Source organism: Eretmochelys imbricata, chromosome 14 (genome assembly GCF_965152235.1).
Source record: "Eretmochelys imbricata isolate rEreImb1 chromosome 14, rEreImb1.hap1, whole genome shotgun sequence".
Classification (NCBI taxonomy): Eukaryota; Metazoa; Chordata; order Testudines; family Cheloniidae; genus Eretmochelys; species Eretmochelys imbricata.
Genome location: NC_135585.1, coordinates 3,363,257 through 3,389,064, shown reverse-complemented (window position 1 = coordinate 3,389,064; position 25,808 = coordinate 3,363,257). Strand labels below are relative to the sequence as shown.

Sequence of the window (25,808 nt, the reverse complement as noted above, 5' to 3'; positions counted from 1 at the left end):
CGCTCAGCTCCGAACCTCCCCCGCTCTCGCAGGCCTCGGCCCTGGTGCTGGGAGCCCAGCTAAACCTTGCTGCTGGGCTGCCGAGCCCAGAGCTGGCGCTGCCTGTTGGCACAGGCTAATCTCAGGGCAAGGGCTCCCAGGCTGGCAAGGGGCAATAGGTGCCAGGCGCGGTCCTTGGAACTCCACAGTCCAGCCGGGGCCGAGGGCGACAGGGCAGCCTGTGCCCAGTACAGCTCCCTGGATGCCCTGCTCCACCTTGGCCGGAGCCGCTGGCTTGCACCAAGATGGAGCAATGCAGGCTGGCACCTGGCATCCCCGCAGCCGGCCACTGTGGGGGCAGGTGCACCACGTGGGGGAGGCGAGAGTGGATTGGAGCCCGAGCCCAGGGCGTGTTGATACACAGCTGAGTCCCCTGGCCCAGGCACGGCTCTCAGTGGGTGTGGAAGCAGGAGAGGGAGCCCTCGTGTGAGAGTAGGTCTAGGGAAGGTGGCTCTGCTGCCCCTCTCCCTGGGCTGGGGGGCGATAAGCATTTCACACCTCGCCTGGCTGCCTGCTCCGGCCAGCTGATGCTGAGGGTGGCAGGGCCTGGCTCCTCTCTGAGCTGCTTATTGCTGGCCACGAATCAGGCAGGGCCGAGGATGTTTTGATCACCGTGGTGCCATGCCCGAAACGGATGGGGCGAACACCCGGCAGCATGTCCCCTCTCTGCCCGATGCCTCCCACGGCCACCCCATTGTGGCTGGGAGCCGGCACGTGCCAGGCCCAGGCAGGGGGCCGCAGTGCCAGCCCTGCTCTGTGGGGGGGTCACTGCATTGCAGGGGGCCACTGGAGCTGAGTTAACGCCGGGGGAGCAGACCCAGCGCAAGGCAGGGCTCCTGGAGCGATATCCCACGCAGGGCAGGGAGCTCAAGGCACTTTATGCTCACGAGTGAGCTCGGTCTCACAGCCTCTCCCCGGGGAGCTGGCTTGGGACACTATCCCCTTTCCACAGATGGGGAAACTGAGACACGGAGTGGGAGCCATGACCTGCCTATGGTTGCAGAGTCTGCAACAGAACCCAGGAGTCCTGACCCCCAGCGCCTCTTCTCCCTGCCCCCCGATTTCTGAACACTGACCCCCCCCACACACACACACTGCTACCAGGGCCTCTTCAGCAGCTCCAGGCTGGAGCCTGAGCAGAATGTCAAGCCAAGAAAAGACAGAGAACCGCTGCTAACGCAGTCGGTGGAGAGGCCTCAGGTCTGTGTTGATTAGCGCCCGGGGGTGGGGGGGACCCTCTGGTTAGCCCCTCGGCCAGGGTTGCCATGGCACAGGGAGGCTTTGGATCGATGGTTCCTCACCCCTTGGACAAGCCCTCTGGGAGATTAATGAAGATTGTGGGACGGGGCTGGTGGATGAGGCCCCGTGCTGGGGGTTATGGAGCTAATGGTCTGAGCATTAGAGGCACTTGGTGCCCGGGAGCTGAGATGCTGGGCCCTGCTGCTGCTTTCAGAGGGGTCTAGACCCTGCAGGTACCATGTCCAGGAGGAAGTGCCTTCATCCCCGAGCGCATTTGGGGACAATGTATACCTTCAGATCAGCGGCACTGCGATGGGTACCCGCATGGCCCCACAGGATGCCAACATTTTTATGGCTGACTTAGAACAACGCTTCCTCAGCTGTCGTCCCCTAACGCCCCTACTCTAATTGCGCTATATCGATGACATCTTCATCATCTGGACCCATGGAAAAGAAGCCCTTGAGGAATTCCACCATGATTTCAACAATTTCCATCCCACCATCAACCTCAGCCTGGACCAGTCCACACAAGAGATCCACTTCCTGGACACTACAGTGCTAATAAACGATGGTCACAAACACCACCCTATACCGGAAACCTACTGACCGCTATTCCTACCTACATGCCTCCAGCTTTCACCCTGACCACACCACACGATTCATCGTCTACAGCCAAGCTCTGCGATACAACTGCATTTGCTCCAACCTCTCAGACAGAGACAAACACCTACAAGATCTCTATCAAGCATTCTTACAACTACAATACCCACCAGCGGAAGTGAAGAAACAGATTGATAGAGCCAGAAGAGTTCCCAGAAGTTACCTACTACAGGACAGGCCCAACAAAGAAAATAACAGAACGCCACTAGCCGTCACCTTCAGCCCCCAACTAAAACCCCTCCAACGCATTATCAAGGATCTACAACCTATCCTGAAGGTCAACCCATCACTCTCACAGATCTTGGGAGACAGGCCAGTCCTTGCCTACAGACAGCCCCCCAACCTGAAGCAAATACTCACCAGCAACCACATACCACACAACAGAACCACTAACCCAGGAACCTATCCTTGCAACAAAGCCCATTGCCAACTGTGCCCACATATCTATTCAGGGGACACCATCACAGGGCCTAATCACATTAGTCACACTATCAGAGGCTCGTTCACCTGCACATCTACCAATGTGATATATGCCATCATGTGCCAGCAATGCCCCTCTGCCATGTACATTGGCCAAACTGGACAGTCTCTACGTAAAAGAATAAATGGACACAAATCAGATGTCAAGAATTATAACATTCATAAACCAGTCGGAGAACACTTCAATCTCTCTGGTCACGCGATTACAGGCATGAAAGTTGCGATATTACAACAGAAAAACTTCAGAAACAGACTCCAGCGAGAGACTGCTGAATTGGAATTCATTTGCAAATTGGATACAATTAACTTAGGCTTGAATAGAGCCTCGGAGTGACTAAGTCATTATGCCAGGTAACCTATTTCCCCTTGTTTTTTCCTACCACCCCCCCCTTCCTCAGACATTCTTGTTAAACCCTGGATTTATGCTGGAAATGGCCCACCTTGATTATCATACACATTGTAAGGAGAGTGATCACTTTAGATAAGCTATTACCAGCAGGAGAGTGGGGTGGGGGGAGAGAAAACCTTTTGAAGTGATAAACACCCGTTTTTTCATGGTCTGTGTGTATAAAAATATCCTCACTGCATTTTCCACTTTTATGCATCCGATGAAGTGAGCTGTAGCTCACGAAAGCTTACGCTCAAATAAATTGGTTAGTCTCTAAGGTGCCACAAGTCTTCCTTTTCTTTCATCCCCGAGGTGGTCCTGGCCCACCTGGGGCACTGGCGAATCTCCAGCAAACCAAGGGGGGCTGACCTGAGCTTCAGCCCTGCTCCCCAGCCTGCTGCGGGCACATCTTCCCCTCCCTCCTGACTTCAGGCAGTGGCCAGACAGAGGTTCCCGGATTGGGTGGCAGCTGCTTTCTCTCCTGGTGGTTTTACTTCCTGCTCCGTCCCCATTGCTGGGGTCAGAACTGGGGGAGGCTCAGAGGAAGGCCTGAAACCACTGGGAGAGAGTCCTGTCCTCAGGACTTGGGAGGCCCAACTGGGAATGGGGCTAAACTCATGGTTTGCTGACTCAGGGCCTGAGCCGCCAGGCTGTGAGGGCCGCACGCTGCCAGGAATGAGACCCTGGCTCGAAGGCCGGAAGCAAAGAGCCGACTTTTCACCCCTGGGCCAGGTGAACAGCGAGGGTGTGTGCCAGGCCCCATGTGGTTTAAGGCAGTGAGCTGGACCGGGGCTGAGCAGTGCTGGGGCAGGAGTGCCGCTGACACCATGGGTCAGTTTCGGGTTGGGGAAACTGTGGGGCAGAGGAGGGGGACCCACCCCAGCCACGGGACGGGCAGCACGGTGGCAGGTGAGAATAGTTGCTGGCAGGGTGACGTGCACTGGAAGGCGAATGCTGGGCTCTGTCTCGTGGCTGGGGAACTTGCCGGCACAGGACGAATGTTGGAGCGAAGAGCTTAGCAGGCTCAGAGGAAGGACTGGCAATTTACACGGCTCCTGAGAACAGCTCCGCAACCTGCCAGGCTTCCCGGCATCAGCCAGCCGCTAACTAGTGGGGCTCCGAAGACACCGCTGCTATGGTCAGGTTCCTCCATCCAACTGGCCACGGGGTGGGGAGCTTCTTGCACCTTATCATCAAGCATCTGGGACTGGCAACCATCTGAGCCAGGATCCCCACCCAGCCAACTGACCCCCGCCGGGCTGAGATAGGTCCGGCTCATCACAGAAGTACAGCCCCAAACACAAGGAAAGACTGGGTGCGGGAGAGGGCAGATAGGTCGCATTGGGCGGGATGTTGTGACCACAAGGCCAGGGCGCCGGCTGAGGGGGACGGAAAGTGGCAGGTGCTAAGTGCTGTAATATATCATTCCGAGTAGCCACAGTGACAGCTGCAGCTCTCCAAGGACGGACAGACAGACAGACATACACACTGCAGGGCTCAGGACACACAGCGACGTCCTTTGTGTCGTATACACCAAGTTCTTTTAGCCCTTGTTTTACAAAGAGGGCCTTGCCCGCACGGAGGCATACCTGAAGTGTGGGGGCGTTTGTTGATTGCCAGGTTGGGGCGTGGGGTTTGCAGTACCTGTTCTGATTGTTTTCTCTGCACTGCACCTTTAAATGCCCAGGCATGTGTCTGTCAGCTGGGGCAGCTGCCACCTTGGCCAGGGCTCCCGCAGCATGGTACTGTGTGAGTCACGCACACTGCCCTCTCTTCTGGACATTCGACTTCACTCCGGTTGTGCTTGTGTGCTTGGCTGGTTAAGGACAAATCAAGGCTGGCCGGACCAAAGCGTGCAGGTTGTTCTTTGTATGTAGAACAGCGTAACGCTCCTGTGCAATGTGGGGCTTGTGGGGGATGCGTGGGTGACGGGGCAGGAGCTCGAGGGCTGCTTTCTATTCAGGGAGGAGCAGAAGGCGGGTGCTGTTAGTTTGAAATCAGATCTGCTGGCCACAGAGGCCCCAGCTCCCGGCATACACTGCAGCCCCTGGGTCGGCGCCGAGGTGGGATTGGTGTGACCGTGCCTGGGGCATGCGGGGAAGGAATACACCTCGCACCCAGCTTTCGATCTGGGGAGCCAACCTGGGAGCACCCAGTTCCAGACCTGAGCACCGAGACTGCCAGCCTGAGCGCTCGGTGCAGGGCCGGGCGCCCTGCTTCGGGGGCCCCACACACCAGCTGAGCTCTCTGTAGTGTGAGATGGCGAGTGGGCACACGCTCCACACGCCCAGGGAGCTCTCCCACCGGGTTGCGTGTGCCCGGCAGGTGGGTGTGATCTTCCACGGAGGCACACGAGTGAGTGCGGGTGTGCGCCAGAGCCCTGGCTGAGCTCCCCACGGGAGAAGGGGCATGTGAGCGCCGGGAGGCCACTGCGCCCTTCCCAGTGGGGAAACGCTTGGTCCTGCCTCAGCGCAGGGGGGCTCCACTCCTTGACCTCTCCAGTCCCTTCAGGGACCCCTTTGCCCCAGCACCCCCCTCCAAACCCGGTGGGGGCACCCAGGGGTTCAGCGCCTGAGAAGGAGAGCAGGGGGAGGAGGGCCATCCGGAGGGCGGGTGAACAGGGCCGCTGCTCTGAGCTGCCAAAGCTACAATCCTAACCTGCAGCCTGGTGATTCGTTCTCCTGAGCACAGCCAGAATCCCCCCCCATGCTCCCCCCCCATATGGGAACTGCAGCCCCTCCCCGGGGCGGGGGTCTGGGCACAAACCGGGCAGCCTGGCTGCCATGGCGTCGCTCCCCGGGTGTCTGCTGAGCTCTGGGCTTGGCTTAGGCGATCCTGTTGCCCATCACCTGGCCAGTGCAGGGCTGATCCCTGGCGTCTTCCAGGGCTTTGCCAGCTCTCCCCCTCCCACGCTTTGGAGACCTTCATCCCAGGCCCAAGCCTGGGTACTCTGGCCCCAGCCTGCTTGCCCTGCCGCTGCCCAGGGGCTCCCTCCCCTGTCTCCATTAGCTTAGCTCAGCACACACACACACACGCTCCCCCTCCCAGCAGGGCTCTAGCATCTCCTCCAGCAACTCTCCCTGGAGGCTGGCTGCCAGGAAGCCGTGCACACACATCCCTGGTGACGGTGCATGGGGTGAGGTGCTTGGGCGCGCCCTCGGGGGGCAGGGATCAGTGACTACAGCTGTTCGGCCAGCAAGAGACCCCAGGACAGGCGCTGCTGAGGGGCACCAAGGTAAGAGCCCATGAGGCCCATAAGGCAGGCTGGGGAGTTCGTCTAGCGGGCGCTGGAGACCCTGCAGCCGAGGGCAGGCTGCTCTCAAAGAGCCAAGGGCAAGATGGCAAGTGTGGGGCAGAGTGAGGGGGAGACGCGCCCCCTGGACACACGGCCAGGGCACGTGACCAGAGCCCGCCCGCCAGAGCCCACGGTGGGAAGGGCTGGACCTAAAGACAGGCGAGAGGGTCCTATTTTACCTGCTTGTCAATAAAGGACTCCTTTGGGTGTGCGGCGGGGGGGTTAGGAGTTTGCCCGGTGGATTATACAGATATGATTTACCAATTTGATTGACATACCCTACCTATCTATCTCTCCCCACATCTACCCTGCAATCTGTCTATCCATCCATCCATCCCCACATACACCCTGCTATCTAGCTATCCCCATACCCCCCTCTGTCTATCTCTCTATCTCTCTACCTTCATTCTCCCTGCCCTGGGTGGGGTGTGGCATGTCGGATGAATTCTCCAGGGCACATAGCTGCTGGGGAGTCCTTTCCGGCAGGGGGTCATGCTCCAATCTGGGGTTTGGCAGAAGCGTTTTGCTGATGTGACAGGTTCTCCGCTGTAACACGCTAGCGATTTCTGGCTTGTTCATTTCCCGGCACTCTGGAGGCAGGACGAGACCCTGGAGTGTGAATCCCTGACAGCTTCAGAGGCCAGATCCCCACCTCCCTGGGACAAAGCAGCCTGCCTGCAGACAGACAGACAGACAGACAGCGTCCCAGGGAGGTGAGTGCAGACATGCTTCTTGCGGCCAACCCTGGGATCTGACCCCGGCAGGGTCTGCACAGTTAAATGCCCGACTCCTAAGGGCCCCCGAGGCCAGAAGCAGGCTGAGCGGGGGCCACAGGCTGGCACCTGGGGACAAGCTGGGACTGGCAGCTGCTCCCCCGCTCTGTCCTGTTCCTCTGGGTCCCTGCTGAGGGGCACACAGACCCCAAGGAAAGGACACGTCTGTCCAGGTGCAGCACCGGTCAGCGGGCCAGGTGCATGACCAGAGGGGGTCGCCCAGTACCCCAGTGCCAGGGACTGGCCCCCTGAGGGCTCAGCGGCCCGAGGGCAGCTCCTCGGTCAGTGCTGGTTCAGCGGGCACAAGACACGCCAAAGAAGAGCTTAGAGCTCACTGGGAGGGACCTCAATGACCTCGAGTCGCCAGCGCTGGAACTGGATCCCCCCGTCGGTCCGCGGGAGCCTGAGGGAAAAGGGGCTTGCACCAGCCAGGCCCCATCTGAGCTGATTTGGCAGCCGTTTCTCCACACCCGGTTCTTAATCCCGCCGGGGCCCTGAGGTCTGGGGCAGCAGCGTCTGCGGAGCCGGGAGGGGTCTGGCCTGAGGAGCTCGGACAAATGGTAGCGCAGCCGGTTTTGAGAATCGGGCGGGGGGGCACTTTTGCTCCTCACACGGTGTCTAATATACACACAGGGCAGGGCCGGGGGCTCCTGCGTGTACAGAGCCAGCTAATAGGGATTACATCTGCCTCCCTGCCCACAAAGGAAGGGGGACCGTGTGGATAAAGCACTGGGCTGGGACTCAGGAGATCTGGGTTAAATTCCTGGCTCTGCGTAGGCTCCCTTGGGCAGGCAAGTGCACCTCCCTGGGCCTCGGTTGGCTACCTGTAAAATGGGCAGAATGACCCTCCCTTCACCCGCCTGCTGTCTGTTGAGACTGGGAGCAACTTGGGCCAGGAACTGTCTCTTACTCTGTGGCTGTGCAGCGCCTGGCACAGTGGGGCCCTGCTCTCAGTTGGGGCCCACAGGGCGCTACCGTTATCCCAACAGGAACATGAGGCCACCACCTGCTGGGACATGGGGCTGGATTCAATGAGATTCACTGCGTTACAGTCGCCCTGTAGTATCCCCCATCCTTCCAGCCTGCTCCATTCTGCAAAACCTCGGAAAACCAGGGGCCAGAGTGAAGAAACAGCTTCAGCAATCTTCCCTCTGCCCCCTGCGAGCTAGCAGGAGCCGCTGGGACTTAGCTCATGCTCTCCAGCGGCAGGCACTGTGTGTGGGTAGCTGCCTTGAATGGTAGAGGACTTTGGTGGCGAAGCTTGGCAGAGCTGTGACTGTGATATCAGGCAATCTGGGGGGCCCTGGGGGGGGGGTCTGAGCACCTGCTCTGAACCCCGTGGGAGTGATGGACGGAAACAAGTGTCCGGGGACTCTTCGGGATGCAGGTTGCCCCACTTCAGCAGAGTTGTCCAGCCTGGGTCAGTAGTGCGCCCATGGGGCTGGCCAGCCGGGCATGCCAGTGGTGTGTGGGTGTTGTCTGGGTGAGCCAAAGGCACTGTGACGGGGTTGTGAAATCCCCCAGGTGTGGGGTTATTTCTGGGGCGCGGGCTGCACAGAGGTCCCCGGGGCAGTGCAGCTCACCTGAACTTGGCAAAATGTGCAAAGAGAAGGTGCTAGGCTCCATCCCAGACTGGTCCTGCGCCCTGCTCCCGGCACTATCAGCAAAGGCTGAGCGCAGGGTCGTGCTGTGGGCGTCTTGGGGCATCACTCGAAGAGGGCAGAGGGTGGATTGCCTGGGCACAGGCCTTGGTGCTGTATGTCCTGGGGTGAGAGGACTGGGTTTTGCTGAACTCAGCCCCCTGGAAGGGCACCAGATCCCTCTGGGCACCCTTAACTTTGCGCTACTAGATTTCCCTACAGTGAGAACCAAGGGAGGCGCATAGCCGGGGCGACCCAGCCAGCCAAGCCAAAAGCACCTTACCCTGGCTGTAGTAATGACAGATACTTACCTGTCCCGTACCCAAGGGCTGCCTTCTCATTGGCTTAGAAAATCCCCAGCTTCAGCCAATCACAAAAGTGCTGTGGTGTTGTGACTAAACTGGGCCCACCAGGGCTCAGTCCAGCCCTCACACCTGGGGAGCCGGCTGTCCAGCTGAGCGGCTACACCCATGCCCTGCACCTTGCACGACTGACCCGTGGGCCTGAGCCGGCGAGCCCTGCAGAGCAGTTTGTAACTCGCGGGAATAACAGTAAGGCTGGCACAGAGCCATGGCCGGTCCCTGGCGTCTTCCCGGCGGGGCCGTGATAAGCCACCCCGCTCTCTGTGCTGGCTCCGGCTGCAACCCCCCACGCACATACGCCGGCCCTGAGGTGAGGCTGACAATACGCACAGGCGGTCGTTCCGGCTGCACGGCCGGAGCGTCCCTGGGTCTGCACCGAGCACTGGGCAGCGACGTTGCTGGGGCAGGAGCTGCAACCCCAGCACACGCGGTTTGATCCGGTTTTCTCCGAGTCGGGAACGGGGCTGAGCAGACAAACAGCGGCGCAGGCTGTCTGCTGAGAGAGTGTTCTCCTGCCCGGCTGCCACCCGCCCTCCCGGAGAGGGGAAGTACAGCAGGGAGAGGCCCGAGATCACCCTGGGTTGGACCTGGGCCACCAGCCCATTACTCCAGAAAGGAACCTTTGGGACTGTAGGTTCTGCAGAGCGTCACTGGCAGGGGCTCGGGTCACTGCAGAGCATCACTGGCAGGGGCTCACGTCACTGCAGAGCGTCACTGGCAGGGGCTCACGTCACTGCAGAGCATCACAGGCAGGGGCTCGGGTCACTGCAGAGCGTCACTGGCAGGGGCTCGGGTCACTGCAGAGCGTCACTGGCAGGGGCTCGGGTCACTGCAGAGCATCACTGGCAGGGGCTCACGTCACTGCAGAGCGTCACTGGCAGGGGCTCACGTCACTGCAGAGCATCACAGGCAGGGGCTCGGGTCACTGCAGAGCGTCACTGGCAGGGGCTCGGGTCACTGCAGAGCATCACAGGCAGGGGCTCGGGTCACTGCAGAGCGTCACTGGCAGGGGCTCGGGTCACTGCAGAGCATCACTGGCAGGGGCTCGCAGCACTGCAGAGTGTCACTGGCAGGGGCTCGCCTCACTGCAGAGCGTCACTGGCAGGGGCTCGGGTCACTGCAGAGCGTCACTGGCAGGGGCTCACGTCACTGCAGAGCGTCACTGGCAGGGGCTCGCATCACTGCAGAGCATCAGTGGCAGGGGCTCGCGTCACTGCAGAGCGTCACTGGCAGGGGCTCGCGTCACTGCAGAGCGTCACTGGCAGGGGCTAGCTTGGGAAATGCCCCCTTTGAGACGTGCTGTGTGCAGCCAGTAAATTCTGCTTCTGGCGCTTACACACGGGTGCTCCCACGTGCTCATGTAACCCATGTGCATGTGTGACAGGTTCCCCCGTCCACACCAGTCCACAGTGGCAATGAGCCTGGCACGGCCCCCACCTACGGGGCATGGGGAGATCTCCCATCTGCCCGAATCAGGGCTCAGCTGGGGGATGCACTGGGCTTAACATGAGCTCCCCACTTCAGGGCCAGGGTCCTGGGAGCACCGCGGGTCGGGCAAGGCCTTGCTCCAGGCTCTGGAGGCTGCAGGCTGCAGCCCGGCTCCTGCCCGGCTCAGCCAGGACCCCTCGCTCCATCATGGCTCAGTGGCTGGGGCCTGCCTGTGTCGTGTCTGCTCGCAGCACCCGGTCGGTGACCAAGCCGGTCCCTGAACCAGCCGCTGGGAGCCCAGGGCTGCAAATGAAATAACGGCTGGCGGGAAGCCACGCCCGGGGTGTTTTAATTAGCGCTAACAGCTGCTCAGCCAATCGCAGTGCTGGACCCGTAAAGGCTGTTGGCCAATCACAGAGCTCAGTAGCTACTCAGCCCCATGTGGGGCAGCACATGTAGGGCCCCCGAGGGCTCTGGAGCTCCAGGGACGGGGACGGGGGGAAGGGGTCAGTGCCACCTCCGAGCATGAAAGTAGCTGCAGCATTTCTGACCCCCCTGTGTACCCCCTCCCAGATCTGCCTCTGCTCCTCACTCCCGACCCGCAGCCCCCTGCTAGCCCAGCTCTGCCGGCGCCCCTCACTCCCGACCCGCAGCCCCCTGCTAGCCCAGCTCTGCCGGCGCCCCTCACTCCCGACCCGCAGCCCCCTGCTAGCCCAGCTCTGCCGGCGCCCCTCACTCCCGACCCGCAGCCCCCTGCTAGCCCAGCCCTGGGCACCCCACACCCAGCTCTGCTGGTGCCCCTCACTCCCGACCCGCAGCCCCCTGCTAGCCCAGCTCTGCCGGCGCCCCTCACTCCTGACCCGCAGCCCCCTGCTAGCCCAGCTCTGCCGGCGCCCCTCACTCCCGACCCGCAGCCCCCTGCTAGCCCAGCTCTGCCGGCGCCCCTCACTCCTGACCCGCAGCCCCCTGCTAGCCCAGCTCTGCCGGCGCCCCTCACTCCCGACCCGCAGCCCCCTGCTAGCCCAGCTCTGCCGGCGCCCCTCACTCCTGACCCGCAGCCCCCTGCTAGCCCAGCTCTGCCAGCGCCCCTCACTCCCGACCCGCAGCCCCCTGCTAGCCCAGCTCTGCCGGCGCCCCTCACTCCCGACCCGCAGCCCCCTGCTAGCCCAGCCCTGGGCACCCCACACCCAGCTCTGCTGGTGCCCCTCACTCCCGACCCTGCTCTCCCCCACCCCCTGCTCCAGTCCTGAGACACCAGTTGTGCTCGGCCGTGTGAGGAGCATCGTGGGGTCTGGCCCAGGCCCCACACTGGCTCACCCCGGCGTTGGCCGGGGGCAGGGTTCGAGCCCAGCGCTCTGGCGCTGAGCAGAGACTGCTGGGGGTCCCGTGGCGTGGCCTGATGCCCTTGGCTTCCCCCCGCCAGCTGCCAATGGTGAAGGACGATGATCCTGCTGCCCAACAGCACAGATGGGGCCCGGGTGAGCAGCGCCGAGCCGCGGGAGTGGGAGCAGCAGTCTCTCTGCGGGGAGGAGATCATCCCCGTCATTTACTACAGCGTCCTGCTGGGCCTCGGGCTGCCAGGTAAGGCTGGGACGGGGTGGGGGGGGAGGGCTCCCTTGCCCCACTGCGCCTGGTGCTGCTCCGGGGCCAGGGATTCGGGGCTGCCGGAGACACAGCCACCACCTCACCCCCGGGGGGAAGGGACGGGACTGGCTGCGGTGCGTTTCGCCGGGAGGCTGCCTAGCCCAGGGGATTCACCGAGCGGCCGGGTGGAGAGGGTCCCTCCGCCCTGCCGACGGCACCAGTTAGGCTGGGGGCCTTCCCTGGAGCTAGCAGGGCTGCATCCTGGGTGGCTTGGCCCCCCGGATCTCGGGGGGGGTTGTGCTAGGTCTAATGCTTCATGCCGACCTTGTGCGTCTGGACCGGGCCGGGGCAGAGACGAGCGATGGGCGGGGGCAGTACAGGGGTCGGGCAGCCCGAGCAAGGGATGCCCACACACCGGAGTGTGGGAGGAGAGGAGGGTGCCGCGACTGAGGGTGTGAGGCTGTCCGGGCTCCCCAGGGCCCCCTGGCGCCCAGGCTGGTGGGTTGGCATTGAGAATTGTGCCCCCTTTGGGGGGCAGTCAGGGAGGACGCTGGGTGTGGCCATCACGTCCTGCCCTCGCTCAGAGGGGCTGAGCTCCTGTGAGAGGCACAAGGCCACAGGCCCATACCCGAGGGCACAGCTGTGCCCGGGACGGAGAGCAGACACTGCTGCCACCCTAGCTTGCCGTTTCCATCCCCGCGTTTGGCCTGTCCTGGTGCCCTCTGGTGGCCAGTTGAGCCGTGACTCCCCTGCTGCACCCCCAGGCTAGCGCTGCTGGAGTGGGGTGGGAAGTACTTTTCCCGGCCTGGGGGAGTTCACCATTTGGGGGTTTTCCCCGTCCCAGAACAGGACGAGGGGTTGGAAGCTCCGATGTTTTTGCGAACCGAGACGTCGGGTCGGGGCAATCAAAACCTTCTGATCATTTTGCAACATTTTGTTTCCATTTCAACCTGTTTCATTTTTTTAACCTGTTTTAAAGTATAAATTCACTACAATTTCCCAATGAAAACATGAAACTTGCTTTAGAAAGTGTTGGAGGGGAGCCTTGGGACGCCAGAGCGTCTTTATAAAAACATTCGCCTCCAGCGATGGTGGGAAGAGAGGGATCCAGGCCCCTAAATTTGTGGGGCTACATCCCAGCAAGCCAGTAGCTTCCTCCCCGACCTGCCGAGCTAGGGCCTGGTGTGTGCATTTAGATGGAATAAATGAGCCCAAAGAGCCAAAGGAGATAATGTGACCCAGTCACTGGGCAGCATTAAACAGTGCCGGTCCGGGGGCTGGTACCCAGAGACCGGAGCCCGTTTAGCACCATGGCAAACACACCATTCAACAGCCTTTTCACCCATTAGTAATGGTACAGAAAAGAAGGAAAAAGAGTGAAAGCCTTTGGAATATAAAGGGTTGAGTAAAGCTTTCAGTTTGACAGCCCTTGTTCCCTTTCCCTGTAGCTGGAGAGAGATTTTAGAAAGACCCCCCCCTTGTCTGACCGTCTCTTAGATGGTGTTAAAGATGGTAATAATCTTTTTGGGAGAAGGGATTACTTTAGTGAGGTGGGCTGGAGCTGGTGCTGCTGTTAAAGTCCGATCCCGTTTCCTAGAAGACAAGACAAAGACCCACAAAAGGGGAAAGAGAAGAACAGCGATGAGAGAAAATGCAGCGTCAGTCTCTGGTGTTAACTCTCACTTGCAGCCTCGCTGCTGAAAAGACCCAGGCCTAGCTCACGATCTGATCAGCCACCCTGAGCCCTGGCAAACTTGTACCAGCGATGGGCCATTTAGGACCTTGCATTTTGCTGCCTTTCTGGTCACAGGCTCCCAGCACTGTTGCAAAATATACTGTCTTGGCTGGTTAAGCCAGACGCTTATCAGACAGAAGGAAAAAGAAGGGAGAGAGGGGAAGGGAAGAAATAAGGTGGGGAGGAAAAGAACCCTGGGGGAAGAGGGGTAGACACAGGATAACTCAAGGAGCGGGAGTTATAGCCTGCTTGGATTGAGTCCGTCTGTCTGTCTCCCCTTTGCACCTTTGCCCAGCAACGTTTGTTCTCCTAGGTTACGGTGGCGTGAACTTTCACTCACTGTACACAGTTGAGCTTGCAATTACAGCAGGCCTGCCAGGAGGGGGCACCGTGCCGGCGGCCCCCAAAGGTTGGCTAATTTCTGCCTGGCTGGCTTTGCCCAAGGGGCCGTCAAACCTAGGTGAGCGGAGGCCCAGTTGCCGCTGCTTTCAGGGACAGACGGCATCTGCATCTCTCAGGCTGACCCAGAGGAGAGATTAACCAGCAAATGCGCCCTGCGCAGTGGTATTTATAGATGCCCAGCTCAGCCCAGCCTCCATCCCCAGGTGCAGCTTAGCCCTGGCCCATTCCCAGCACCTAGCACTTTGCTTTCAGCCAAGACGCCCCCCCCCCCCCCAGCAGTGCAGGAGCTGGCAGTCTCCCCGGACCCAGCAGCGAATGTCGAGATTGAGAGAGGAGGATGCTGGTTCCTCTCTCCAGCTCCGTGCCGGGTTGCCTTGCAAGCAGTAACTTCACAGGTGGCATCTCCCTGCAGATCTTGAGATGGGGTGGCAGATGCTCAGGTTACCCCAGACGCAGCATGGAGCCATGCTTTGCTCTAGGAGCACGGGCATCCCTAGATCCGGCCAATTTCAGACCTTCCCTCTGTGCTGGGCAAACACCTTCAACTTCTTGCTGTGCTTTGTCCCTGCTCCAGTTAACATCCTGACGGCCGTCGCCCTGTCCCGCCTGGCTGTCAGGACAAAGAAATCGTCCTACTGGTACCTGCTGGCCCTGACTGCCTCCGACATCCTCACCCAGGTCATCATCATCTTCATGGGCTTCATCCTGCAGATGGCCATCCTGGCCCGTGAGGGGCCCCACGCCTTCATCCACACCGTCAACGTCCTGCAGTTTGCCACCAACCACGCCTCCATCTGGGTGACCGTGCTGCTGACGGCCGACCGCTACGTGGCCTTGTGCCGCCCGCTGCATTACCGCATGCTCTCCTACCCCGAGCGCACCCGGAAGATCATCGCCGCCGTCTTCGGCACGGCGCTGGCCACCGGGATCCCCTTCTACTGGTGGCTGGACATCTGGCATGACTCCCAGCCGCCCACCACCGTGGACAAGGTCCTCAAGTGGGTTCACTGCTTCACCATGTACTTCATCCCCTGCAGCATCTTCCTGGCCACCAACTCCGTCATCGTCTGCAAGCTCAAGTGGGGGAAGCGGGTGGACGGGCACCGCCGGCGCATGGGCAAGACCATCACCATGCTGATGGCCGTCACCACCATCTTCACTGTGCTGTGGGCACCCCGGACGTGCGTTATCCTCTTCCACCTCTACACGGGCTCCACCAGCAAGGACCAGAGGCTGCACGTGGCTCTGAACCTAGCCAACATGATTGCCATGCTCAACACCACCGTCAACTTCTTCTTCTACTGCTTCGTCAGCAAGACCTTCCGCCGCACGGCCGGGGAGGTGATCCGCTCCTGCAGTCCTCTCTGCACCGGGCACGGCCAGCCGCCCAACAACGGGGGCTTTCTGCACTCGGCTCTGAAACCGCAGGGGCTGCTGGAGAGTGTGTCCCTTTAGGGCAACAGCGTCGGTGCGGTCCTGCTCTCAAAGGGTTCCCAGTCACCGGAATGTGCAGCCTGGCTACCCCATTCCCACCGGGCCCCTCGCATCCCAGCCCCCGAGGGGCTTGGGCAGAGGGCGAGATGGGGCGTGCAGCAGCCAGGGCAACAGTGTACTGGCTGGATAGGAGGCAGCTGGCACTAGTTGGCATGGGCAAGATGCCAGCTGGTGCAGTAGCCCCAACAGAGCAGGAATGCTCAGACCTGGTGGCCTGACTTGAGGCACCTGTGATTGCTGTGAACTCATGTTCTGACTGTGGAAGGGAACCAGGCCGTCCTGATCCTGTGCCCACGAGACCATGTTGGGCAAGTGCCAGGCCTAGTGCACTAGGCCGCTCCACCCAATGCCGCTCTCCCATGAGGTCCATCTGGGACCTCAGCACTGGTCAGACTGTGGAGAGGCCTGTTTTAACGCTTGGGGCCGGAGGGAGGAGACACACAGTTGCTTGGGGATCCTGCAGGGGGTGCTAAGCCCTTAGCATGCCACTGGAAGCCCTGCAGTTGTAACACGTACCCCAAGGACATTGGATTGTCAGGTGGGGAAGCCGAGATGGTGTGGAACTAAAGGACATGCCCATGGTTACCTGGCAAGGCTGCGACCCGGGCGGGAATGGAACCCAGGAACCCTGGCAAACAGTTCCCCGTTCTAACCACTAGGCAAGACTGCTCGCTTGGCCATTTGCCGCTTCTGGCCCCCCAAGATCCCAGTTCGGTCAGGTCAGAGCATTTAATCTCTCTCTGTTTTATTGCCCATCGCTCCTGAAGCAAAGGGCTATGCACGCAGTGCTCTGCCTGGGGGACGCTGGTGTAGCTGGATGTTCTGGGGCCCTGGGACCAGCTGAGCTACCGGGTTCCTGCGGCTGAAAATGTCTGTGATGCCCACGCGAGCTCCACCACGTATCAAAGCACTAGCGCCTGGCACAGCAGCTGGGCGCGACGGATGAGCCGGGAGCGCTGGGCAGAGTCGGTGCTGGTGGGGCCGTGGCGAGGGCCCTGCCTCACACTGCCAGTGCAAGGCCAATAAACCTCCAGGTCATGATCAAAATTCTCGCTTTGGAGCTCGTTCTTCCCAGAGCAAACCTGGCGCCGTGTCCTGGGGGGAGAGCGGGGGGAGTCTGGCCTCCCTCCCACTCAAGGCTGTATACAACCAGCCCGAATGGGTCTGCAACGCACAGGCTTGGCTCCATGACGCATCCTCACCCGGCTGCCCCGCTGCCCATGAGGGACCCTATCATAAAGCATTGTGCACGGCCCAGGAGACCCTACAATAACATACCACTATGCGCAGCCCTGCGTGCCCCTACAGTAACCCACCAGGCGCAGCCCTGGCCCCACACGTCACCCTACGATAAGGGAATCCTCACGTCAGAGCTCCCCCTCAGGCTCTCTCCTAGCCCCTGGGGCCGGATGCCTGCCCCAGTGGGTGGGGACTGTGAGCCGTGGGCAGATTGGGTGGGGGTAGAAGAGACCCACGGCTGGAATAGCCAGGGGGCTGCGGGGCCGCATTGAGGGGCGTCAACAGCACAGTTTCGGGTTGGGAAGGAGCTAGGTTCCCCCCGCGTCGCCTGGGCCAGAGCCCAGCTTTCAGAGCTGCCTGTCCAGCACACCCCACCTGGCTCCTCGCAGAGCTATGCCCCGGCCGGATCTCCCAGACATTTCTTTCATCCCTGCCCCCCAGAGCCCAGTGCCAGCGAGTGACCCCCTCCGACACCCTGGGCTCCCCCTCCGCCGTTTGCCTCAAGCCCCCGCAGCCACCCTTCCGGTGCCTCTCCCAGCCCAGCGCCCCCTCTCTCCCCGGGACTTTTACACCAGCCCACTGCCAGCTGCCTTTTCACACGTTGGCCCCAGTTTTGGGCAGCTCAGCCCGATCGCATGGGCCTCGTCTCAGGAGGGGCGGGGGGCTGAGTTCCCAGGCCAGAGGGTCTCCAGCTGGTCACCCCAGACACTAATGGCAACGGGCGAAGCCGGCCTGCGTGGGGACGCCCTGTGTCCGATCCATCTCCGGGCCACCAGCAGAGGGCAGAAGACCCGGCAGCCCCGGCACAGCCAGATGAACCCGTTCTCCCAGCGAAGCGGGAGGGAGGGCAAAGCCAGACAGGCTCCTCGCAGGAACCCCCTTCCTTCCCCCACCCACTCCTACCCCTGCCTTGGGGTCAGGCACGGATGAGTCACTTGTTCCTCCCCGTGTCACCCTTCGTGGCACTCTGCTTTCCCAGCCCAAACCCTTCCCTTCACACCACCGCAGACCTGCCCTTTCATTGCCACCACCTGGGCATGGCAGATAAACAGCAGCCACGCTCCACCCCAGAGGGGGCTGCATGGCAGTGCTGGGCACAGCGCTCCCCTGGGCATAGTTTGAGATTGAAACATCAGGTGCCTTTATCATTCATTCCTCAGCGGGGCTTGGCAGCTGGGCTGATGGCCCAGCAGGCTGGGGCGGGTTCCCCACGCCGAGTAACTGCCCGTTGGCTTCCCTGGCACTTTCCGGAGGAGGCTCACCAAGCACTTTCAACAAGTGAATGAGTGGCGGGCACAAGCTGGCGAGCCACTTGCCCCGTGGTGAGTCTGGGGCAGAGGCAGGAGGGAGCCCAGGCACCCTGGGTCCACCCACAGGGCTTGTGTGACAAAGTGAGAGAGTTTCTTGGTTTTTTGGTTGTTTCCTATGGGGGATTTTCTTGGTTTTCCTATGGTTTGCATGCAGAGGGGGTGAGACTCAGTTTCCCTAGGTGCTACGGGTTTAACGAGGTGATGGGAGAGGGAGTTTGTTGTTACAGAGGACTGGCAAGGAAACTTGGGACCCCAAGGGACTGGGGTCCTGGTGACCCAGAGCCCAGCTCAGGAGTCCCAGCCGGGTCTGGCCAGTGGGAGGACAATGGGCTGCGGAGAGAGGAGAGGGGGCCCAGGCGACCCTGTTTACCTGGAGACAAGACCATGGAGAGAGGCAGGGCTTGGGGCCGGTGATCTCAGATGCCCAGCTGGGAAGCCGGGGAGGGGGGACCTCTGGGCTGGAGAGAGGGAGCAGGCAGAGTCCCCCTCGATACAGGGGAGACTGGGATGTGCTGTGCTGAGGGAGGCCAGGCTTGAGGTGCGGAGAGTTTCCTGGGCTGTGTCCAACGCTCAATAAACCCTCCTGTTTTACGCTGGCTGAGAGTCACTCTGGGCTAGAGAACAGCGGGGCATCATCCCCTTCGGGGGGTGGAGGCCCCGGGGGTCCAGAGCGAGTGGACTCCCTGAGGGGGCCCACGGCAAGAAACAGGCGTGTTAAGGCTCAGAGAGGTGCAGCTCCAGGAGGTGGAGGGGCATAACCCCGAGAGAGAGGGGACCCCCCGGGAGAAGGGCTGTCTCACTGAAAGGGGCACCCCCCACCGTCCGCACGGGGCCAAGAGTGGGCATGATCTGTGAGTCCGTGACAGCCTGTATTTCAGAAGAGCTCAGCACCCCCGTGTGCCGAGCTTGAGGCTCCGACCCTGCCACCAGAACCCCCAGCCACTCACCCCCTGGAGGAGACGCCCTTGATCCCAGCCTGGCCCTGCAGCCCTTACAAAGGGCCTTGTCTTTCCTGCCCGCTTGTCTCAGCAGGGAGGGCACGTGCGGTATATTGGCTTGGCAGCCCCTGCTTTTTTTAAGGGACGAGGCTGTTGTTTTTTTAAGGCTCCTCACCCTGGGAAGAGGGGGGCCTGCAGCACTGCGGTGAGAGGGAGGGAGGAGGAGGGGGCCGGGTTGTTAGAGGGCCAGGAGGAGGAGTGGGCGGGATGGGGTGTGTTGCGGGGAGGGGGAAGGCAGGCCCAGGGGAAGGGCGGGCGTATCTAGATTTATCTGCACGCCCAGCTGCAGCCCTCGCTGACCCCCAGCACTCTGCAAACAGGCAGCTGCGGAGGTGCGGACAGGGGCTGCCAGCACTCCTGCTGGCGTTTCATTAAGGCTTCAAATGGCAGTGCCCTCCAGCCCAGGCCTGGCATTGTGCCATCTCCGTGACTCCAGATGTCACCTTGGTGATGGTGTGGCTGTGGGGAGCACTCGGCTGCCAGGCGAAGCTGAGCCAGCCTCTGCCAAGCTGCCAACCGTCGCCTCGTGGGCCCCCGAGTACCCCAGGGCCCCTGCAGCTCAGTCATTCCAGGCCCACGGTGGGGCCCCCTGAGCCCAAACCTGCCTGGGCTGGAGCTGCCCCTGCCTGTCTCTGCCTCCCAAAGCCAGGTTGGGCTCAGGGTTCGTTAGCAGGGATGGAGCTGGGCGAATTCCTGGGACAGGAGCACAGCACCGGCTGCTCCCGCTGCGCCATGCCAAGCCTGATGTTGCCCTTTGAGACACCATGGCCCGATGGGTCAGGGGCTGGGCTGGAAGCTGGGAGGCCCGGGGACTAGCCCGACTCTCCTGGGTGACCATGGGCAACTCCCGCCCTCTCTCTGGGCCTCATTTTCTCCGTCCCTAAAGCCGGGCTGAGGAGACGCCAGGTCCTAATGGGTTTGGAGACAGAAAGCTGCTCCCTAATCATCCTGCTTGCTTCTGTGGGAGGTGGGGCTGCAAAGACAGCATTCTTCAGTGTTGGACCTAGATGGGCCCTGTCCCAAGAGCTCTAATCCCCACTCGCCGCTCTGTGCCTCAGTTTCCCCCTCTGTGAAAGGGGGATAGAAGCCTCCCCGATGCAGGGAGCCGGCTGTTGCGAAGGCACTGAGCCGCATGGATGGAATTCTTTACACGCCACGTGTGATTATTGCTTTGATTTTTTTCCCCTGTATATTTAATCCAGAGGTGGATGCTAGCCCAGGCCCGGTCCCTGCTGTGCCAGCGTGAAGCCAGAGGAACACTGTGGATGCATCTGTTGTAGGTACTTTTAGGCTCCCACCATGGTGGTATCTGGGCACCTGACAGTCTTTAATGTATCTATCCTCACACATCACTGCGCGCCAGGGCCATGCAGTTATCCCTGTTTTACAGCTGGAGGGTGGGGAGGGAGGGACTGAGCGGAGAGGGCTCTACACACTCGACCCTCCTCTCCTGCCACCGGGGGGTTACGCTGGAGTAAGTGTGGGAGCGGGGCACTGTTTCTTGGTGCCACTGCAGGGCTCCTGTCTCGGCGCTGAGCCCGGGATGGCCTTTGTCACGAAGCGAAGCTGCTGGAGTCTTGCCCTGGCCCCTCTGGGCTGTGACTGCGCGGGAGGGAACCGGGAGCGGCTGCGTTTTGGTTTGTATAGAGCAGCTCACCTGCCGCCCGCCCCCAGCCCCTGGGCTCAGCCATGGAGCATGCCAGGATTTTCTGCCCCACTTTCCTATCCTAAGTCGTCTTTAAGATCCTTAGCGTAATCCCGCCAAGTAATTCCCAAAGCCAGACCGTGCTTCCCACACTCAGTCTGCATCAACCATGCAGCTCGGCACCCTGGGAGTCCTGCTGGCACACGGGGCCAGCCGTGGGAGAAACCTGCACACACAAGGCGATGCGTGCTTTCATCAGAGCCCCTGGGCATCTGCAGCATGGCATGCCCGGGGCAGAGGGGGCCTGCTAACCCGCCAACCCAGTCCTGTTACCTTTCACCAAAGGCATGACTTAGCCGTTACCCTCCACAGCCTTCAGGGGGAAGCTGGAGCCCTACCCCAGTGCTGCAGCCGTCAGCGTAACGGGTCCATAGTCTCCATCCAGAGCTTTGTGTGCCATCCACTCTCCTCTCAGGCTGCCCTGGCCCACAGGAGGCTACCAGAGCCAGGGGTTGGCTGTGCACCCATCAGAGACAAGGGTGTCTCAGCCCGCACACTGACTTTGGAGTGGCTGCTCCGGATTTACACCGGTGAGAGCAGCATCTGACCCAACAACCTTCCCTCTCTGCCCCATGGTCCTGCACCCAGTGCTGACGTCCTTCCTATACCCCCAAGGCAGGTGGAATGGAGCGGGACGTCAGGCAAAGCTGCCCCCAGAAATGTGCCTCGAACTCAGCCTTGATCTGGGGTCAGGCAGGGAGTTCTGTCTCCAGAGCCCATCCAATCCTCCCCTCTCTGCTGGGCCCACCACTGTGGGGTGGGTCAAGCCGTGCCACTCATGCTGAGGATGCCCGTCTGCTAGGAACCCAGCCGAGATGTGCTCAGCCCACTGTAGCTAGGCGGTGAGCCTGTCGGCCCTGGCTCCCTGTCACCATGTCCACTGGGCCCTCTCTGACTGGGTAGCACGGGGCCTTGGCATAAATGGCTGCCAGGATCCCCTCACGGGCTGCTCACGGAACTTCAATCCAGGCTGGGTACAGGGACATGGGCTTTTGCCTTGCTGCTAGCACCCCTGGGTGAGACACTTCGCTGAAGCCAACGGTGCGACACTGCTTTGCACTGTCTGAGAATTGGCCCCATCCCTTGTTCACGCTCATATAACTGGGCGGAGGCTGGGGGGGGATGCCCTGGACTGAACCGGTGATATTTGTCAGCCCATTAATTTTGGCATTTGAGGGACATTTGTGAAGAGATTAGCTCGCTATTAAACGCTGCGGGGAGGTGCCTGCCCACTGTCCGCTCAAAGTAACCGCATCTCATAAACATTTCCGGGGGATTTACTAGCGCTGTGTCCAGTTCTGCACCATGCCAGGCCTGGGCAGGCTGGGGCGAGTCATGTGTGCAGGTCGAGGTGCTGGTGAAGGGTTGGGGGGGGGGGCGGGAGGGTGCATCTTTATGAATACAGCTGCTATAAGCCAACAAGCTGCAACTGGCAATGGAGAGTCTGGGGGGCCTGCTATGGGGTGCTGTAGTGTATGTGGGATTTTTTGATAAGCACTGGGGCCTCAGGAGCTCATGAGACCTGGGTTCTACCCCTGACTCTGCCACACCACCCCCCACCCCCCCAGCCCCCCCCACTGGGTGACCTTGGCCACACCACTTTTTCTCTGTTTTTTCGCCCTTTTGTGTGTTTAGATTGTAAGCTCTTTGGCACAGGGACTGGTTCTCCTTCCATGCCTTTGCAGTGGGGCCCTGCTCTCAGTTGGGTGCTCCTATAGGACACATAATAACTCTGAATTTTGCCCAGTTCACCCTGTGGTGAAAAACTCCCCCGCCCTTTGTTTTAGCAACTAAGTTATATTTTTGCAAGAGGAAAATGAAAATCGGCAAACCTTGTGCATTTCCACCGAGGGGCTGATTTCTGGACAGGCCCAGCTGAGACAGGAATGTGTCCCCGAATCCACAGTGTAAGCACTGGGCCGCTCATCCTTCAAAGTAAAGTGTCATAACCTTCCCCTGAAGGTGAGTCTTTCTGCTTACTTAAAACAAACAAAGGAATCGCTCAAATAACAATGGAGTGGTGACTCAAGCCGATGAGAGCCAGGAACCCTGAATATGCTGGCTGATTTTCTATGCTAGATACAAACCAAAACCAGCATGACTAGAGAGGAAAGTTTAGCCTGCAAAGAAATCCAGCAACCAATTTTGACTTAGCAGTGAATCTTTTCTCTCTCCTTCTTAGCAGAGTGAAAGGAAATTATTTCCTTATTAGGGCCCGATCCTGCAACCAACCAGAGCCCGTGGTGCTAGGCAATAGCTCCGATTTATTTGCATCTCTTTGTGTATTATCATGGCTGGCGATGTCAGCACCGACCAGCAGATGCCTGGGCTCAGCAGGAGGAATCCGGTGACAGTTTCTGTAGGACCTATACAAATGGCAGCCTGCATGTTAGGAAGGTTGTGAATTTCCAGAGATGCGGTGTGAAGCCTCCCCTGCGATAGCAGCAGGAGGAAGGCACGGAGGAGCCTAGGCGCGGTCTCTGAGCAGTGGCACCATGTACGGCTCGACCTTTGTCCCGTGGGTAGGGGCTGTTAGACTTTGGCCGCAGGTCGATCTCTCGGTGCACAGCCTGGCTCGGCGCTCAGCCCCTCTCGACAGCCCTCTGTCCGCCCTCATCGGCGAGAGGAGACGGATTGCTGCCACACACAGCCCTGGCCAGAATTTACAGGCCGGGGGGAGCTGGTGCCAGCGGGCCAAGGGTCAGGTGCAGGGCTGAGTCAGCCTCTGGCAAAATAAACCCAGGCTCTGGGCTGCGGAAGGAAACAGCCTTCAGGAAGCCGCATGTGGCACTAGCCGGGGCCGGACTGATGGGTCAGCACTTACGGCCGGCAGGAGAGGGGAGCCGGGCCAGCTTGCACGGTTTGTTGTTGTCAGCCAAGGACAAAACCCTTCTGCGGAGGCAAAAGCCTCACTCAGCGCCAAGGGCAGCATGGGGCCGCACCAAGCTGCCGGGGCAGGGAGGAGGGAGTTCAGTTTGGGGGAGGAGATACGGCTACCCAGCCGCCTGCCACCCCTGGGCTGGCTCCCTAGGCCAGGGCTGGACATGCGGGGCCCCAGCAAGGTTATTTGGTGGGATGGATGGATTCCCTCGCTCTCCCCACAAACGCTCTCAGTCTTCCCTTTCCCCCAGCCCCCCGATCCACACACAAGCAGCCCCATGGGGACTGCCCCACCAGCTGAGGGCAGCAGCCTCCCCACATGACTCAGGGGTCCCTGTTCAGGGGCAGGTTCTGCCATTCCCCAAATCCAGCCCCGCCCGGTGCTGGGCAGTGACAAGTGCAGGTCCTGGGGGCTCCAGCTATTGCGGGGGCCACGCTCCTGGATTCTCCACCCCCTCCGCACCCTGGTCTGGTCTGGGCCTGCCCTGCACCAACAGCAAAGCCCCTGACACCAAGAGTGGCCGAGCTCGGGATGGGCAGGGCTGTTGGCAATACCCATCTCTGCTGATTCTCACGGCCGCTGGCATAACGGCTTGATTCACCTTATTTATTGATTGGCATCTCCATGCCCTGCTCCCATCCTCTAGTGTCTGAGTACCCTGCGTTCATGAACGGACTGATCCTCCCAGTCCCCCTGCCCCAGTGAAGTAGGGGAGTATCCCCCCATTTATAGATGTGGAAACTGAGGCCGAGAGAGGCCTTCCCCAAGATCCTGTAGGACATCTAGCGCCGCTGGGAATCGAGCCCAGTTCTCCCCTGGCTCTCACCACTCGTCCTACTCTGCCGTACCTGTGGACGCATGTGAATTCCTAGATGGCTTTCATGGGGGCATAGCTGGGGGCATAGTTGGATTCCAGTTTCTGCTTTCTCGCCTGCTTTAGCCAGTCTGTAACCAGAGTCCTGGCAGCTGTGGGAGGCAAAGGCATTTCAAGCCCTGTTTAAAAGCAAAACCTTGTTTAAAACCAAACCAAACCAAAGTGCACCACGGGAGAGCGAGTCGTATTTTGAAATCTAATACAGCGTTGAAGATTAAGGGATTTCAAGGAGAACTGAGCACAACTTTCTGCTTGGCCAAATGGTCTCAATTTAAAGGGATTACGGGGGGGGAGGGAGGGAGGGCGGGTGGGTGTGTGTGCGCATTGCCATTTTCTAACCCTGGGGGGAAGCAGAAACTGCCATAGTAGGGTTGAAATTTCAGCTGAATCCTTCACCCTCATGCCTCACTCTCCCGAAATAGCAGCAGTGATGGTTTACCACATCCCGTGCAGCAGTGGGCATCTGACCGTGCAGCCTACCATGGCTGAGCCTTGACTCCCTGGATTTCCCCGGCCCAGCCCGCCCCACCTTCCACCTGTTCCGCAGGGGCTCATCCGTCGGGGCCTGGGAGCGCTCGGGTTGTTTGGGTTCTGCTGCCGCGGGTCCATTCCTCGCGTGGATCTGGCTTCCAGCTTCCAGCTCCCTTCCCCTGGGGTTGAGCGTGCACCGCTGACCCAGCTAACCGCAGGGCAGAACAGTACTGGCTTCGAAAACCTCCCTCTTTTCTTCAACAACGGGCTTTTCTTCCCACTCCAGGGGCTCTTCCTGGATTGGCCTCTCGCTGCAGATTGCTACCAGCTGCCAAGGCCGGCTTTTCTAATTGTACCTGCACCCTGCCAAAGGCTCTCCACAGTCAGGTGACATTTTCCATACGCAAAAAGAAAAGGAGTCCTTGTGGCACCTTAGAGACTAACCAATTTATCTGAGCATGAGCTTTCCTGAGCTACAGCTCACTGCATCGGATGCATACCGTGGAAGTGAGCTGTAGCTCACGAAAGCTCATGCTCAAATAAATTGGTTAGTCTCTAAGGTGCCACAAGGACTCCTTTTCTTTTTGCGAATACAGACTAACACGGCTGCTACTCTGAAACCTCTCATTTTCCATACGAGCATTTCCCAGCTCCTAGGAGCCCCCCAGCCTCTTGTGACAGCGGCAAAGGGCTCTGCCTGGGGTCTCTTGGGCCTTTTCACTCACAGCCCGGTAAGTGGAGGCTGCATGCTCAGCTGGCTAGGGTGTCAGCTTCTGCTGCTCAATGCCCATCTTAGCTACCAGTCTCCAGC

At 60.3% G+C, this 25,808-nt stretch overlaps 1 protein-coding gene across 1 annotated transcript; it reads left to right on the top strand.

The window, feature by feature from the left end:
* Positions 1-11,746: 11,746 nt before the first annotated feature.
* GPR142 (G protein-coupled receptor 142) lies at positions 11,747-15,480 on the top strand. Its single transcript, XM_077833865.1, has 2 exons — positions 11,747-11,885; positions 14,600-15,480. Exons 1-2 carry the CDS (start codon positions 11,747-11,749, stop codon positions 15,478-15,480), a joined length of 1,020 nt encoding a protein of 339 aa, XP_077689991.1.
* Positions 15,481-25,808: the final 10,328 nt, after the last annotated feature.